The sequence below is a fragment of the Plectropomus leopardus genome, chromosome 14 (assembly GCF_026936395.1).
Source record: "Plectropomus leopardus strain MGB_pleo_1.0 chromosome 14, ASM2693639v1, whole genome shotgun sequence".
NCBI lineage: Eukaryota > Metazoa > Chordata > Actinopteri > Perciformes > Serranidae > Plectropomus > Plectropomus leopardus.
Genome location: NC_142189.1, coordinates 29,920,341 through 29,938,769, shown reverse-complemented (window position 1 = coordinate 29,938,769; position 18,429 = coordinate 29,920,341). Strand labels below are relative to the sequence as shown.

General features: G+C 36.0%; 2 protein-coding genes across 2 annotated transcripts in view; both read right to left on the bottom strand.

Moving 5' to 3' along the window:
- Positions 1-3,073: 3,073 nt before the first annotated feature.
- Positions 3,074-5,259, bottom strand: LOC148187513 (uncharacterized). The gene is made up of 7 exons (XM_088087518.1): positions 5,194-5,259; positions 4,632-4,753; positions 4,484-4,512; positions 4,356-4,371; positions 4,232-4,256; positions 4,037-4,085; positions 3,074-3,841 (listed from the first exon to the last, which is right to left on the bottom strand). The coding sequence occupies exons 2-7, from the start codon at positions 4,684-4,686 to the stop codon at positions 3,674-3,676; spliced, it is 342 nt and encodes a 113-aa protein (XP_087943644.1). The 5' UTR covers positions 4,687-4,753; positions 5,194-5,259; the 3' UTR covers positions 3,074-3,673.
- Positions 5,260-11,115: 5,856 nt separating this feature from the next.
- The window catches only part of tpo (thyroid peroxidase), a 44,682-nt gene continuing 37,368 nt past the window's right edge, over positions 11,116-18,429 (bottom strand). The window contains exons 10-13 of the mRNA XM_088087672.1: positions 17,118-17,355; positions 16,789-16,997; positions 16,504-16,677; positions 11,116-14,382 (exon numbers count right to left, since the gene is read on the bottom strand). Of these exons, the coding sequence (XP_087943798.1) occupies positions 14,369-14,382; positions 16,504-16,677; positions 16,789-16,997; positions 17,118-17,355 (635 nt within the window). The 3' untranslated portion in view covers positions 11,116-14,368. The remainder of the gene's footprint in view (positions 14,383-16,503; positions 16,678-16,788; positions 16,998-17,117; positions 17,356-18,429) is intronic.

Sequence of the window (18,429 nt, the reverse complement as noted above, 5' to 3'; positions counted from 1 at the left end):
GTGTGTGTATGACCAATTACAAAGTTATATCACCTTTTGTCCCTGAAATCCACACTGAATCCAGCCCTCTGATGGGATCAGGATAATCCTGATTTTTAGCTACAAAAGTCTCCTTATCTCCATTTAAGAACTTTGAACAACATTTGATCAGGATTCTGGGAAGGATTGGATTATCAAATTCATATCCCAGTTTAGGAAGATCAGAGTCATATATTCTGGTTTGAAAAACTCAGTTTTGAGATTTAATGCTATCGGAATCAATCTGATCCACATTAAATGTTTTGAAATACTTGGCCCAGTTCATCACACGTTGCCTTATTCCACGCAGTTTCTAGAATTCTTTCTCTCACAACATCAGAATGTAGATCAAACAGCAACAATCAAAACCATGAAACAGGAAAGGACAGCATCCTTACATTAACAACAATTTAATATACTAATCATTTATAATCATCTGATTTTAGCATCCATCTGCATGCAGCAGAAAAATGAAATTGAATTCACTTACAGTGCTTGGAAAGACCTGCAGCTGAAGTTCTGATTGCTCAGCTCGGTCAGGAAGTTTTCATCGATGTAGGGCAAAAGAGGAGCCAGTTTAAATTTGAACCACCGTCTGATGAATCCCAAATCACTGAGGTCACCCAGTCTTAGACTGCTCACCACTCCAAATACATCCAGAACATTGAATCCAGACTCATTGGCGCCCTGTTATCAAACAAAGCTGCAATCAACCATTGATAGCAAACCTGTATGCACAACTTAATAGGCAATAGTGTAGCCCTAACTCAAAACGTCAAAATGTCAGAGTAGAAACTGCTGTCACACTTCCAAAATGAGTAACAAAGGGTCATAACATTAAATCAAGACAATTACTAATATTTTATAATGATGTTAAGGACATAAATTTTGATATAAAGCAGTCTCAATTATAAACATGTTGCTTTATATTTATTACATTGTATTATTATGAAATATAGCAGCAAGCAGCAATTGTGTCTTCAAGTTCTTTTTCAGTCAGCAAAGGGAAGCAGGTCAGTTGCCCAAAACTTAAGATGCAAGCAGTAGCAAGTGGGTTTCAGATTTAAAATTTGACATTTAGATTTAACATATAGCATTTAAATAAAACATTTAACATTTAGATTTAATTTTTAACATTCATTTTAACAGTGACATTATCTTTAACAACTGTGAGCGTGAAAGGCTGTCTGTATGTATGTGTTGGCCCTGCGATAGTCTGGCAACCTGTCCAGGGTGTACCCCACCTTCAGCCTGATGACAACTGGGATAGGCTGCAGCCCCCCCGCGACCCTTGCGAGTACAAACAGTTATGGAAAATTAATGAATGAATGAATTATCTTTAACATATTGTTCACGAAATAATGAATCTGACAAAGTTGGCAAACATTGCTCTAAACGGGATTTAAAAGTGACTTTGAAAAATTGCCGGCTCCTTTACATGATGTTTTAGAGCTAAATGTGGAGAAATGTTGCTGTTACTTTCTGTTACTTGGCTTTGTCACCTGATCTGCCTCTATATTCTTTGTGTCTGTGGTTGCGACGCGAATGGTGGGCGATACAAAACATGCAAAAGTACAGCCTATAGTCTGATCATTAGCCCGAGAGCCAGCAAAATTTGAAGAAAAACACACAACATAAAAACGTGACATAAAATGCATAATCTGGTAGGGTTGATGTAAAATACGACTTCCAAATGATGTCAAACATATGACGTAAAATGTGTCATCAGGTAGAGTTTCGCCAGAGTGGGGAGCGAGATATCTATGGACTGATTAGATGGAAAGAAGTTCACTGCAGTTCATCTTCACATACCACCTACATTGTTTTGATAGAAAGCTGGTTGAAAATTTGTGAAGCATCCATTTAAAACAACCATTTCTGTTTAAAATCAATAAATATCAACTTCTGGTGTCACATAGGACATGAATCCACCTCTCTTGGGTAAAAGAGCTATGTTTGCTTGACCCACCCACCGAAATGATGTGGATGGCTTCATTGTTTACATCATGAGACCTGACTCCCTCCCTTGCTCCTGTCATAATTATTTTGACCACAAGAGGTCACAGCCTAACAGTTTAAGTAAACAGCCATTTAATGGGCACATAACTGCACTCTGAACCTTGTAGTCGGTGTGGCAGGCCCCTCTAACCCATATCTGTGACACTTATGACTAATGATAACTGCTAACTAATAGTCTGATGATGACTTAACTGGCTGATATTTACTATTTTGTCAAATTTCAGCATCTTGCTTGCATACAGTGCAGACACTTGGTTGATTTTTGGCGTATCCTGTCAAAGTAATGATAGTCCAGGTGATATATATACTGTCATATGTGATATATTTATATAAAAAAGCACACTTTTTCAAAAAAGCATGAAAATGGTATGCTTAAACAGTTTGGGGCCCTGAACATTTTCAAAAATGGAGCCATTGCAAAAATGTGGTGGCAGTAGTTGCAATTTCACTTGTATTTTTTCACCATATCTCCTGAACTAAACATGACAACACTGAATAAGTGATGTCTTTTCCTATGTTTTAATGGTCAAGGATTACAATGACACACTGTTAAAGTTAATAGTTAATGGTGAAATCAGTGATATGTGTCAAATTTTAACAAATTCACTCAGGGTGTGCTTGAGATATCGCTTTCACAAGAATGAGACAACTGCAAGTCAGCGTGATCCTGAACTTTGACTTGACCTTTGACCACCAAAATCTTATCAGTTCTTCCTTGAACCAACTCAAACATTTGTGCCACATCTGAAGAAATTCACTCAAGGTGTTCTTGAGATATTGTATTGAAGAGAATGAGATGGACAGAGTCCTTTGACCTATGACCTCCAAAATGTATTCAGCACATCATTGAGTCCAAGTTAATGGGGTTTGTTTTAAACAAAATTGAACAAATTCCCTTGAGGCATTCTTGAGATATTGCGTTCACATGAATGGGCCAGACAGACGGATGGACAGATGGATGGATGGACAACTCAAAACATAATGTTTCCAGCCTTGCCTATTGCCTGCTCGGAGGCATAAAAAGCACTGCTCTGTGTCAGTGTGAAGGAGACTGTGCAGTTTAATAAGAACAAAACAATCAATAATGTTTCTGAAATACATTTCTTTACCTAAATCTTTGTTTGACACATTCTCTCAAGTTACTAAGGTCATATTCAATATTGTCCTATTCTTTACAGTCATTGTATTGTCAGGTTTAATAAACAAAAAGAATAAAGCTATTTAAACTCACCTAGGTTTTCAGATACTGGTATTTACTTATTCATAAATAATTCTGTTGGTAAGGATTGTGATCCTTGACCATTAAAACATAGGTGTGAACATCACTTGTGTGTTATCATAATCTGGTTCAGGAGGTATGATGCAAAATACATTATTCAGTTATGGCGGAAAGTAAAATGGCACACATGGCCACCACAATGCATTTCTCTGATGGCTCCAGTTTTGAAAATGTTCAGGGCTTCAAACTGTACAAGTGTACAAAGTTTCATGCTTTTATGAAAAACATGAGCATAAAATTTGATACATATCATCTGAACTATGAGGGGTATGTTTTTGAATGTGCCTGTTGGGCAGTTAGACTTGTATCTGTCAGTGATTACATCCAAAACAAAAAAAAATGACATGTTATACAAGTTTACAGCATAATTAAATTAAATACCAGTTGAAGGAGGACTTTTAAAGTGGAGTTCACAATCTGTTTCAGGCTTTGTTCCAGCTCTTTGGATTTGTCCTCTGGTAAGCTTCCATTTTTACCACTTTCACAGAACAGCTTCTCTGCCAGTGTGTCCACTGCAGCACATATCTAGAGGGAACACACAGAGATGTGTTTGTTACGCACAGCAACATAAAAGGTGACAGGAGTGAGTTAGTGCTGATATGTGAACAAGTGGGTGTCATTTACCACCACTGCTTGGCATTAAATTTCAAAAATGACACAAGTTATTATTTTTATGGAACATTTTGAATTCAAAACAAATATGAAATATGAAACACTCACTTTGAGACCGGCGTCTTTGAAATGTGCTGCACGGCAATTTGCCTGGAAACTTCAAGAGCAAAGTATAAAAAAAATTAACATCACATCGAATATTAATAGAAATTTGAATTAAAATGATATTTTCCTGGTGAACATTGGTGTATGAATGTGTTGAGTTTAACAGTCATCAGTTTAAATAGAAATCTGCATACTGACCTGTCAGATGACCCGTGACCTGGCCCTACAAAATGTCAATATATGAATGATTACACAAAATCAACAGTTTGATGACATTCTAAACTTAATTTCACAGGTTGAGTCAAAAAAGATGTCTCCTTACCTGATGTGCCATTCGCCTGAAATAGAAAATAAAGGAAACACAAATTCAGTATTTTGTTTAGATGAAACATACAAAACTTCTACACACAGTATTAAATTTAGTGCTGAAAGAAAAGCAAGTACACTTACGTTTGCGGAAACCAGTGTTGATATACACGCTGTAGGATGAAAGAAATAAAACACATATTTTGTCCTTTGTATTTTTATCTTGTGTATCGGCAGAAAAAAGTTAGTAATTGCCATTCCAATCGTGGTAAATCAGAGGGAGGGAACTTACCAACAGCGACAACTGAGAGTAGCAGAACTTGCGCAGAAGTTCCAGGGCTACCCATCGTAAGAACGGTGCCCTGCTCACCTTTTCATTTGTAAACCTTAAGTGAAGTGTCTTAAAAAATGTATCTGACATTATTGATGAGAAAGAAAACAAGAGAAAAAATAACAGTCAGGAGCACATACATCATGTAATCCAATACAAACAATTTACCTGAAATCAATAAGATCAAAACACTAATGTTTAAAAATGTCTTGTGCAATTTCAAACCTCAGCATTATTTTTTTACATATTTTATATCTAAACAAATATATCTAAAAAAATATGATATTAAAATTGTAAGATTTTCAGCATGTGGGAAAATGCCATATGATTCTTGCTTCTATTTTTTTATATATATATTTTTTACAAACAAATCTGACTGCCCAACTTACGCCTTTTTAAGTCAAAGACACCCAATGATGAAATTTGCATGGTTAAAACAGTTTTTCATTTGATTTTCCTTGATAAACAGTTTTATCTGTGCTTGAAATAATTAAAAGTAAGATGTACAACCGGTTGAGCTCACCTCTCTTTCTCCTTCGCTCTGTCAGAGGAAAGTGAGGACTACAATTAGAGGTGAAGCAGGTTTACTTTGGGTGGAGCAAACGAATCATGGCTGAACTTTAGATATGAAGCATACACACAATGCTCAGAATGTTCTGGAGGGGAGGAGGAAAATTCTTTTTTGATGTGACCAGCCCAGTGTGAAAGCTCGTCACTCAGTTTATAGTTGAATAAACACATATGATATTGTCCAATGCAATACACAGAAATGATGGGCTGTTTTTTGTTGTTGTTTAGGGAAATGTTGTTATCCTTGGATGAGACTTAACTTTTGTTTCCTCATATTTAGATGTTGAACATCACATGTTGCCTTAAATACCCAATATGAGGAGTCACATGAGCAGCTACTGATCTGCAACATCTATGGTTAAGGTGTAGTAAAGGTCAGGGTTAGCGTTTAGTGTTGGGGTGAGGGTTTAGGCCAGGCATCATAATAATGTTGCGGTGCACAGGCCTACTGGTCAGGTGTTTGCAAAGGTAGCTCAGGGGCAGGGCATCCCTCAACCCAGGAGCCCTGGGTGGACAACCACTTCTTGGTTAGGGTTAGGTTTGGATTTAGGCGCAGTACTCTAAAGAGTGTGATGAGGGGCACGGGTGCAAGGAGATCATAGGTTAAAAAAAAGTTCAGTCAAATTGTAATCAAATATAAAAATAAAATGCATTTAAAAAGTAAAATTTATAAATAAAAATAAAATTTAAAACTTACTTATATAAACTTATATATTTATAAACACACTGCTAAATTCTTCATTTTGAATCAATACAGCTGTTTATATTGACTTGCACTTCACTTACAGTTTACATAAGCAAATGTGACTTCTTTCTGACACTTCTCATCATTGAAAATTGGGCTTTATTATAATTAAATGCTTTTGTCTGCACAGTGGAAAGACAGGACTGTCTCTGCCGCTCTGTTGCTGACTTGCAGCTTAAGGTGCGTTCACACCTTAGTTCACACTGTTCCCGTAAACCAAGACACTGAAGCACACCTATCTTTTGGAAATTTGATATCTTCAAAGAGAAGACGCACTGGATTCTGCTGCTTACTGCTGAAAGAACCCTGTTCAAGGCCATAGTGTATTTTTTTTACACAACTGAAAGGCAAAAAACAAAATTATATAAAATAATATAAAAGTATATAGTACCAATGCATCCATAAGTCTCACAATACATCAAGGTCAGTGACATATGATTTATATGTAAAAAGGAAATAAATATCAGCATTAATGCAACCACAAAATAATTAATTAGCTAAATATAACCTGTTAAGTGAAAGTAAGAATGAATGAATGAATGATTTGAACTGACTGTCCTTTTACTCTGCCCTGTTTTTCAACTTCTTTAGTGATTCTTTCATTGAAGGGTATCTCAGGTAATTGCATATACCACATTGCCTCCAGAGTGGCTCAGAAAAATCATACTGACTATAAAGAGAAATCTGGGCCAAGGGCATGATACATATGTTGCAGAGAGCACACTGGTACAACCAGGGTGATGAGTTTCAGTATCTTGCACACTTATGGTAAAGAAATGTTGCTTGGCCTGGACTACCTTTCAGTGCTGTTAGCAGTTAGCAGCTGTTAGGGTCATGCTGGTAACTCTGAACTAGGCTAGAAGTGTATGGTGGCATGAACTATGGGAGTAGACAAAAAGAAAAAATGTTAATATCTCACATTTATACAAACAAAAGGCATAATCATCACAATTATACATTGATTGAGAGAAGAAAAAGATTCCCATTTATTTAAGCAATTATGACAAAATTGACAAATGTTTGTGTCAAACTTAGCAACATTTTTTTTACCAGCATTTGTTATTTTAAGAGAGTTTTAAAATAGCAAAGGTACAACCATGACACCAGCTCATGACTAATCAAAGGCGTCAGATTCAGGATGTCAGCAGAGTGACTGAAAAGAACACAGCCTGCCAGTCAACAATGAAAACACCTATTGGCATTCAAGCATGGCACCACCTTCTTGATGCCTCAAGCTATTGTTTATCTGACACACCCCAAGACTAAAGCTGCAGTTGTCCCCGTCATTAATCAGAAACAAATCAAACAGACTATTGTTGGTTCAGGTTAGAACTCATATGACGTGTGCCATCATATGAGGCATCGCTGTCACTGACATCTCTCTGTACATTAATGCATGTGCATAAAATAAAAAAATCTATATTTTACCTAGAGGGCTTCCCTCTTCTTACTGTGTCTATTACTCTAGAGGTACATCAAGCAATATTTCAATAATGATTGTAGGAGGCCTAAAAATGGGAAAAGTGAATTAGCAGCATGGATTATGTGTGATTTAAAAATATTCTGTGGATGCTTTTGCTCTACCACTTTAATTAATCACCATTAGGGACCATTACAATTGAAGTTAACATAATTGACCAGAGGTGTTAGCCTTTGTAAAGAAGACGAGCAAGTTTTTCAGAAACCTTTTCAGACTAATGAGAGAGACTGTTTGATTATCAAAGAGACATTTTTAAAGGGCCCTAGTAGTGATGAAACCTAGTATGATGTGGTTTTTCCAATATGCATGTATCCTAGATACATAATGATCAAGCCAACATTTGTATGCAGGGCTAATGTGGTTCGTAAAAGTGCTGAAAAATGAGGGTGTGGGTTAGCATGATCCATGTGGGGCCAACTTGGGTAAACTCACCCATGTGGACAACTGGCATGGAGCCAGTATAAAGCCAGTATTGAACCTGTGGGCAATCCCATATACGGTCCATTTTTCAGCCCATTTGCTACCCACATAGGCCCCATATGCAAATACTTGCTGGGCAGTGCACAATCATCAGTACCAGTGGTTAAGTACTTACTCTAGTAGATGAACTTTACCAGGGAATTTTCTTTTAGTGATAATTTACAAGACAATAATGTACTTTTTATTTCCCAAAACACATCAGGTATCACCTTATGACAATTTAGCTTCATATTAGCCTCTTTTATATTATCTGTATTCATATGCAGATATCTGCTTGTACAGATTAGCCAAAATGACCAGCATGCTTAAGAAGAAGTTTTGGATCAAATATCCGCTTGTTACATTGGATCTCCAAAACATTGGTCATTAGATTGAATTGATTGGGTCCAAGATTGCTAAGGATTTTAACAAACCAGATTTGTCTACAGGTACATGTGTTTTGATAGTAGTTTGACTCTACATGGGTCAGTTTTTGAGTTGGTAAATAAACAATGTAAAGTGGGTATAAATCATTCAATGCAGAGGAAGCAGGACCGTGTCAAGATTGCTTGTTACGAAGCTGAGAGGGAAAGTTGAAGATATGGATATGTTTGGTTAGAGTAAAGAACATTCTTTAAAATGTGTTAGGTCAGCTGAAAGCATTTGGACATAGCACTGGGGCGTTATCACTTTATATTACCTTTATATATTGATATATTTATTCACTACCTCAAAATGTCAATCAAAATGTCAGGGTATTCTTGCTGTTCTCATATATATATATACATATGTTTGCCTGATACTGTATTTTTAGAAGTCTGGCTATTTGTCTCAAATGTCTGTGTCAGACCTGCAGTAGACCAGTAACCTGTGCAGACTGGTTGCTTGTTTTTAACTAGTGCATACTTAGGAGTGACTACCCCTCCAAAAGCTGAATTTTAAAAAGCAAGTACAGGTGAAATGGATAGAGCACTATTACTGTCTGGGATTCTACACTGAAACTGTGCCACTGTGGGCCATGCCGACATATCTAGTAAAATGCTGCAGCCTTAGTTCTGCATGAATGGCAAAAATAGATGTATAGCAGGTGAGCCAGAATATGAACAATAAACAACACGTGTGCACACAAAGGGTTATCACATGTATAAAGTGGGAGGTGCCCAGATGTTCCCACCATGTAGCATTTCTGAGATGTCACCAATTGTAGCCATAAGCCAATAAAGACAGCCGTCCAATAAAACATTAATAAGGGTAACCTTTAATGCAGTGGGTTACAAAATAGTTCGACCACCTCCCCGCAACCTTCAACAAAACCAGAGTGTCACCTGATTTTTTAAGAGGGTGTCATCGAAGCAGCTCAAGGAGCTGGGTACCTTGAGAGCAGTAACATGTTCTCATCCTAACTCGTCACATGATGCCGCTCTGTCAGTGACCCTCCGCCCATCCAGCTGCGTTTCGGTTGGATGCGGAAGGTTGCTTTTTGCATCACACTCATACAATGAAAGCACTGACAAAGCAGCGCTATTTGACAACTGTGAAGTCAGAACAGGCTTAAATGATAGATGAGGTAAATAATGTGAACAATTTGAATTCAGGAGTCAGAATTTCCAGTTAGCAGTCGGATATTTCATCTGGAACACCAGCTGACTCAAAAAGTAGTAAGATCATTATGAAACTTGACCTTAACGTCCAAGATGGCTGCTTCATGCATCAAGTTGTAGAAATTTACTGTCAATTAGCATTTTCAGTGTTATTATATGAGTCGTACACACAGTACTATCCAACTTCTATCTGTGGACATGTTGCTACAGAGTTTGTTTGAGCACATACAGTGTAATGTGTTGCTATTAACCGGTTTGGCTATTTATGGCTAACCTGTCTAGAACTGGTTGTCTTGTTTAACTGTACTAATCAGCTCAGGTGTGTCATTCTTTGTATGCAATATAAAATCTCATAGTGGAAAGTCAGGTTCTATATCCAGTTCTATTCCCACAATGGTTGAGCAATTCAGCAGGATTCTAGGCCTTCATTCATGGCTTCAATCTACCTGCAAAACTCATGATCTAGGTTTTATTAAGAATTTGAATTTGTTTTGGAATAGCTTCTCCCTCTTCAGGACTGACAGAATCCAACCAAACTGGCAAGGCAGATAAATTCTAGCAGCTAACTTGTAGCATGTAACCTCCCACTGAGCATCAGATGACTGTTCACGCTTTTAAATCTTGTCTCATAACTTTCTTTTATGTCAAGGCCAATAGACAAATCTATGCAACTCTTTTGTTCTTGTGTGTGTGTGTGTTTGTGTATGTGTGTGTGTGCATGTTATTTGCATATTATTTGCATATATTTGTATAACTATGTATGTGTACATGCATGTATGTGTATTTGTATGTGAACAGAAATGTATATTTTTCACTTAAATTGCTTTTGTTTTGTAATTACCTATCCCTAATTTGTGCTTTGTCCTGGAAAGTAAATAAAGTAAAGTAAGTAAAGTAAGAATTATACTAAAAAGTCTTAAAGTGTCACATATTAAAGTGTTATACATTGCATATCCCTTGTTATAAAAAAAATATAAAATCCAGTCATAGTTTCTATCGCCTGACTCAGAAACAGGAATTTGGCCTGCAGGAAACATCCAACACAACATAATTGAATTCAAGGCCACCTTTGCAGCTGCATTGTGTTTTCTTATCAGTAGTTATTTTCTTTCCATGGTAGTGTTAGTGTCTTTTACCCTCTTTCATTTTCTTTTCCTGAGAAAGCACACTATGCCTTCTGTTTGAACAGTGCATATAGTTTATTTAGAATAGTTCTGTGTTTTTACTGCTGACACTGTTGATAAAGTCTTTAAATATTTTAACACTGAAACGTTGGTACCCTTCTCTGCATTCACACAATTCATTCCTTCAGACTTGCTCTTCTCGCTTGTCTTGGAATTAAAAAAAAAAAAGATCAACAGTGCCATACATTAAGTTTTCCTGTCACCCTGGAAATTAGAGCAGGATAACCTCGACATGTGCAGGTGCAATGCTGTGGTACATAGTTCAGTGACATTAAAATCAAAAGCCACGTGAAGATGCAGACACTGGTACAGGTACATGTGGCTGTAAAACTGAGGCATGAAATAGCAATGCAGCATGGCAAGTTTGACAACGTGAGAGAGCATAAGAAAAGGTGAGCCGGTGCAACTGGACTGATTTGGATAAAATAGGAAGCAGGTGGGAGGGAAGCATGATGCTACTGCAGGGCATGGAGAAGGGAGTTAGAGGCTGAATCTTAAAGTCTCAGCAGCAGTGGACTAGTCCTTTTTGGACTTTTTGACTCAGTGAAATGACCCAGAAGTAGGCCTATCTAAGTGCCAGATTTGATAAGAGCTGTTCTAATTCTCTTAACTCAAAAACAAGACTTAACTGCACTTTAACCATTTGATACCTGAGCAACTCAATTTCCTTCAAAATCATGGGAAAAAGGCAATTAGCAATGAAAGAAGAAATGTCTTGAAAATTGGCAAGATATTAGTAAAACAGACAAGAAAATTCCCTGAAGATTTGTTTAAACAAAACAAGGAAATGACTTGGAAAAAGGGCAGAAAAACAATTATTATTTTGACACACAATTTAAATTATGTAATCATTAGAATTATAACTATTGTCTTTCCCTAGCATTTATCTTTTTGTCCCTAGACATTTTTCCTTAGCTTTTTTAAATTAATAATTTTCCAAATGTATTAATTTCTTACAACTTGTTTCCATTGGCCTTTTTCCCATGTTTTTGAGAGAAATTGCATCAATGTGCCCAGGGTTCAGAGGTTGAAATACTTGTAAAAGGCAACTGTAAGCTGCACAAAAAAATGACATTGCTCAAGATTTAATAAAGCTGCCTTTTTAAAAAAGTATTTTAATTTTTGTTAGTGAATTATACTGGAGTTCTCAATGTTCTAGTCTTATTAGAAAAAAAACATTCATCAAATGTGTGAGCTAACAACATGCAAACTGTTGCCAGAGGTTAATTGGCTCTGAGGTTACATGACAAGTCAAGAAGTCAGTTTCATTTCTCAGTAACATTCGTCTTTGTGTATTCAGTTGCAGGCAGCTCGTATGGATTATTTGGCCAGATTTCAAACAGAAAGGTATTTTGTGATTTTTAACCTATAGGTCATTTATTATATGCAATACCTTTTCTGAAGTAAACAAAAGATATTGCACAATATGTAGAATTGGTTGGTTGATATTTTGCAAAGTTTAAATGAAAACATATAAATTGTACAACGCAAAGAGAGCAAAAAAACGTGCTTTGATTTAGAGTTTAGCGTTTATACTTTTATTGAACCAAATTCGACTTACAGCAGTTATCGAGAGAAAGTAAAGTTCTACTCACTAATAAACAGTTTACAGTTATGTCAGCAGTTATTATTAAATATCTTTAAATTAAAGTTTAATTAAATTTTTTAAGTTTAAAAATTATCATTTTCTCTGTTTCAAAAGGAATGAAAACTGAATGGAAACAGCTTTTAGGGGCACAATGATTGACCCATGACTTTTGTGCTGTTCAGTCAACATTAATTTGGTCCCGTTGGCAGACAGAACTGCATAGTGAAAGCTTGCAGCAGAGACACAATCACCCTTGAAAACATGCCATCCCTCTCCAAAACTCAGGTCCAGACCCAGACAGCATCCAATCTGAACCCAGACCTACAACCTAAAGGTGAGACCAAGTCATTGTTTTGCAAGTCAAAAGTAAGTCTCAAGTACTTGCATTTAAGTCTCAAGTCAAGACAGGCAGGTCCAGAGTCAAGTCCCAAGTCAAGACTGATAAGTCTCAATCAAGTCTAAGGTCTTAAACTTTGAGGTTCGACTCGAGTCTAAAACAAGTCATAAGGTGCTTTTCACCAAATATAATGCCATTCTAACAACAGAGTAATAAAGTTGGCTAAGCATAGATTGCTAACTATGGCTACGGTTACATACACACCAATATTACCATATCATTCTGAATATGACAATATTATGAATTTGATGCAGGTCATGTAAACAGCATATTACATTTTAAGATTTTCAAATTTTTTCTAAAGTTTTCTGACTTAACCATTGCCCGATTAAAATGGTATTATCTGTGTTATAGGAGCATTATTACGGCATGTATACAGCCAATTTGGAATATGCGTCTCAACTGGGGTTTTTACTGTTTGTGACAACGGCCTCTTTGTCCGTTTACAGTTGGCTCTGTGCGTAGTCATGGATACATTGTAAACAAACCAATTCGCATTAGTTTGCAGACTCTGGTAGAAATTCATGAAGAAAAGCCCAAAATTCTGTTCAGAAGGAGAAACATACCTACTTTTGAAAATGATAACTGACTTGGATATCAATAAGATTTTGGATGTGACCATACATCAGAATGCCGACCTTTTCAAGAAGGTGTAGGAATGAAAGTGGGAGGCTGAGCTCGCTCAAACCAACAAGTCTGCCGCTAATAGTAAAGAGTGAAAAATATTTTGTTGCAGAGAAGCAAAATGACAAGCCAGCTATTCTACTTTTCCATATTTTGACATTATAAACAACATGTCAGGGCACATTAATTAGAATATGCACAGCTGCATGTAAACAGGAATATATTAGAATATTTATTTCATTTAGACATATAAACAGTTTCATAGGAATATTGGGGTTTTTTTCACAATAAGAGGAAAAAATTACTACTATGTGCATGTAAATATAATTTATACAAATATTAGCCTAAACTAACTAGTTTTTGTGCAACTTAAAATGTTGAACAAAGTTGGAAGTTGTTGCATCTTGGTCTGTAATGTTTGACCTGCATGTTTTTCATACTGCACATACATTTTTTTTTGTAACGACTTGTACGCATTCAGTAACGTCACTTTAAATCTTAAAGGTTCTCTCTTGCATCTTATGTGGACGCTGTCAGATTGTTATGTTATGGAGTCATGATTTTACAGCACTTACGCTGTCTAATTAACTTTTACCTCATATTAATAAGTTAACCCTTTGAAATGGGAGCAAATGCGCACAAGTTCTTTAAAACAAAAACTGGGAAGGAGGAAATGAGAAACAATAGAAACGACCCCCAAAATTAGCAAGAAATTAAGAAAAAGTACAAGAAAATTATCTGAAAATTAGTAAATGAAACAAAAAGATTATAAAAACAACCACAGAAATGACCTTGAAAAGATGCTTAACATTAAAATAATTTGGTATCATGATTTTCAATACGCAGTTATGTTAAGCATAAATAAAGCTTTTACTTTGTTTTTTTCTTTTTACTCTAAACATTTTTCATTGATTTTTAAAATAATTTTAAAAAGCAATTTGTAAAATTTGTAAAAATTTGTCACTTGACATGTCATGAAAACGAGAGTCAGGATGGCAGTGTTTCCCTGAGCTTGGTCTTAAAGGTATGAAGCATTTCTTGATCAACAACTCAGTGATGACTCCCTGTAAAACAACAACAACATGATTATTCGTTTGAGCCATTGACATCATAATGATGCCAGTCAATCATAAAAATACCATCAACATTCCTCTCACCTTAGCTTGGACACAATAGAACTTTTAGTAATGTTAACACCCATTTACTTTTTAGTATGCTGAAATATACACACATGTCATCCACAGTCTCTAAAGTCTATTTATTATGTTGATATTATGTTGATGTTGATATTTATGTATATATCACAGAAGCCACCTTTAACCTTTAACTAGCTCTAACTAGCTGCTTGCATTTATGCACTACTGCTTTAAAATATTGTATTTCCCTTAATTTTATGCATTCTATTTGTAGCCTTATTTTTATATATTTTTTCCTTAAATTTGTATCAATGGCTTTGCTGACCCACCACACATTTTCAAATGAATATGCAAAAGAAATGGAAAATAAAGGGGAAAAGAACTATCAAGAAAATGACCAGACCCTAAAGAAGCACAAAAACAGACATTTTTTAATATAATGCATATGGTGTCCAGTCATTTTTTCATTTTTTTTTTTTTTTTTCAATTTAAATGTTCTATTTATTTTCTTTCTCTTTCTTACTTCTTTTTCAGGTCATATTTCTTGTCACTTTTCACTTTTCATTCTTGCAATTTGCAGGACATTTCTTGTCAAGTTGCTCAGTGCCTTTTTGCCATGTTTTTAACATTAATCAAACTAACTAGGGTCGGGTTTCAAAGGTTTAAATGCTTGTGAAAGGTGTCTGAGTGCAATACAAGAAAAGTGATGACATTCCAGGTATCAAAGTGTTAACCTGCCTTACCACTCAATGATCAAACTACAAAATTAAGACATTTTGTCAACTGTGACAGATTACTAAACTCAGTTACAACTGAGTTCTCTGCAAGGATTTTTTCACTAATGGCTGCTTAAATGGTAGTTAAATTCACTCATTAACTACATGTCAGCATTCAAATGCTGCAGTTGGGACTAATAAAATGCAGTTTTATAACTGCACTGACTCACTTGCAAATGGTTAAAATCATAAAACAGCACCATTTTACTTTTCTGGAAGGTTTTTTATTTTAGGTGATGTGAGGGTCTAAGGGCAGAGGGATGTCGTATGCTGTAAATCCCTCTGAGGCAAGCTGTGTTTTGTGATAATGGGCTTTATAAATAAAATTGACTTGACTTGACTTGACTTGACTATTTCCAATATATTTCCAATTGGAGCTTTTTCCATCACTACCAGCAGAGAGCAGTAAAGCTCCAGTCAGACAAAAGCACCACAGTGCAGCATGTTTACGGATGGATGTGAGCTGGGTTATGTCTTTAGTTTAAAATGGAATCTTTCCAAAATGGCACCATATATGTCTCAGTATGCAGCAATTCATCAAATCATGATATACTATTAACCCTTTGAAACCTGGATTGTCATCACTTTTCTTGGACACCTTTCTCAGGCACTTAAACCTTTGAAACCCAAGCAGATTGGTTTGATTTATTTTGAAAACACGGCACAAAGGCACTGAGCAACTTGGCAAGAAATGTCCCGCAAACTGCAAGTATGAAAGTTGAAAATTGACAAGAAAAAGTACCTGAAAAAGAAGTAAGAAAGATAAAGACAATAAATAGAAAGAAAAGAAAAAAACAGAGAAAAGATGACTGAAAACAGTATTTATAATTATTGTAATTATGTAAATAGTAAAAGGTGGCAAAAATTACCTGTGAAAGAAGTGAGATAAACTTACTAAATACTTGAAAAAACATAATAAAAAAAGACTGGTATTTATAATAATTAAAATAATGTACTTAAAAATACTGTTACTGATTTAAAAAAAAACATTTTACTGCTTCTTTAGGAGTAAGATAATTTCTTTTTTTTTAAATTTTATTTTGCAAATTTTCAAGCAATTTTTTTTTTTTTCCTGGCAATATTTTGGGTCATTTCTAGTAAAATTACTCATTACCTATGCTTATGTTCTGCTTATGTTCTGTTGTGGAATCAAGTCAATTTCAGGTTCCAAAGCGTTAACTAGCTCACAGTGAGATCCGTCTTTACTCAGCATCACACAGTCACAACAAACAAATGTTATGAAACAAAGCCGTGGCAAAAATAGTTCATGTACCTGTGCATTGTGGGGGCTGATCACTCCATCGATTTCCCTCACAAACTATAGCAGCTGCACCCTTTAACTTGAAACCATGGTAACAGGAGTACAGAGCCACCAGTTTGCCGTATGTAGAGGACAAAATAAAATCTCCGTTCTTTGTCTTTCTTGGAGTGCCGCACTGTTCTAAGTCTGGAATTGAGAGATAAACGTGTTTCATGTTAATGAGAAGAACGATAAAATTCAAACGAATGTTTGGGATTTTTTGACATTTCAGGATTAGGAGTAGCATCTCGGGCACACCTCGGCTTTTCTCCTGTCTCCAAGCTTCCAAAGTAATCGATGACAAACGATCACAAGAGATATAACCGTTGGGGTACGTCCTGAACCTGAAAGAATCAGGGGGGACTTCCCTTATGTCACTGTTGTCACAGATGATCCGAGACAGAGAACCTTTTAAAAGTTCGGCCTTTTGTTGCTGGCTGAACATACCTTCAGCCTCCCACCAAAACCTGAAAAAGAAAAAAACAGTTGATCGCCTCTTCAAAATCTTCAAAGTTAGACAAAGAAATTTTTATCTCTGAGATCTTATGCCAATACTATATTATAGATTTTTTAAAATCAAGAAATACCTATCACCATCACGAAGTGCTTTCATCTGCTTTCCAATCAGGCAGGCAAAGAGAGGACCAGTTCTTGAACCCGGCAGCATGTATTCAACAAGCCCTCCGAGCCAGACATCGATATTGTCCGGGTGTTTGTATATTTGTGCAATCTTCTCAGCAACCCTGTTGTCTCTCACGATCTCTTTGAAATCATCCAGCGTCTTAATGCGCCTCAGACCACAGAAGGATCGCCAATCGTTGTATCCTGAAAAGGTATTTCAGCACAATGTGATCTAATAGTAGATGTGCTGATTTGAATGTTTCTGTCTTTGTTGAAAATCAGAAGATTAATATCACTCTCATGTCTGCAATAAATATAAAGCTAGAGCCAAGCAGGGCTGTTAACTTTTCCATTTAGTTCAGAGTGAGATAGGGGTCATAGTCAGGGTCATTCTGAACAAGACTACATTGAAAGTTTGACCAAATTCTGAAGAGAAACATATTTATTTAATTCATGAGTTTAAAAATTAAGATATTTTAATGTGTTGAACAACATTGCTTAAGCTGACCTTCCCTCTGCAGTCATTTACACTGAGATCACAGTATGACACTGGTCATAAGTCAAGGACATTTTGAGCAGAAATTCGTTGCACATATCTGAAAACGTATAATAGAAACTTTTATCAGATAAGGTCTTTGCTGATGTTTTCTTTTCTTTAGTGTATAAAATGAGATTGCTTGTTATTGCAAAAATGTGATTCTTTCTTCATCCTTTTTGGACTAAAAAAAACACATAAAGCGCTGGCCGGCTGGACTCAGTCTTTGAGAGTGATGGTTTACTTGGCGTGAAATTATCTAAAAAAGTGTCAGAAGCATGAGTCTCATGGTCAGTGCCATAGAATTGGCAGTTTAGGAGCAAAGAGAGAGTTCACTTAGCTTAGCTGGAATCAAAGGAAAATACATAACACTACTAAGTATTTGTGTGGACTTTCTGCTTCCAATGTGACAGAAGTCATATGAAGATCCCAGGCTGTTTTATATGGAGGACTGAAACTGCTGTTTGCCTGGTGAGCCACTGTTAACCAGCCACAGGCCTCCCCCTCTCATTTGTGTAATGAGGTGGAAATGCATGTGGAAACGTAGATGGAAAAGGGAAAAGAGAGGGAAGTATGTTTAAGTAGGGAAAATACAGAATAAATAATGATCAATTAAATGGAAAATTAAATGGGAAATCAAATAAATAATGTCATTATTGGCATTTTCATTTATTTATTGGCACATTTATTTATTGATTTTTGATTTTGTCAGTTTCAATCCTCTATAGTTTGAACCCAGTTTA

What these genes read in the sequence shown, in the direction of transcription:
- LOC148187513 (XM_088087518.1), bottom strand. Translation starts at nt 4,686, where the DNA reads ATGGGTAGCCCTGGAACTTCTGCGCAAGTTCTGCTACTCTCAGTTGTC. An exon ending in GGTCACGGGTCATCTGACAG is followed by an intron (nt 4,086 to 4,231) that starts GTCAGTATGCAG and finishes TTGCTCTTGAAG; the next exon opens with TTTCCAGGCAAATTGCCGTG. An exon ending in TCAAAGACGCCGGTCTCAAA is followed by an intron (nt 3,842 to 4,036) that starts GTGAGTGTTTCA and finishes TGTTCCCTCTAG; the next exon opens with ATATGTGCTGCAGTGGACAC.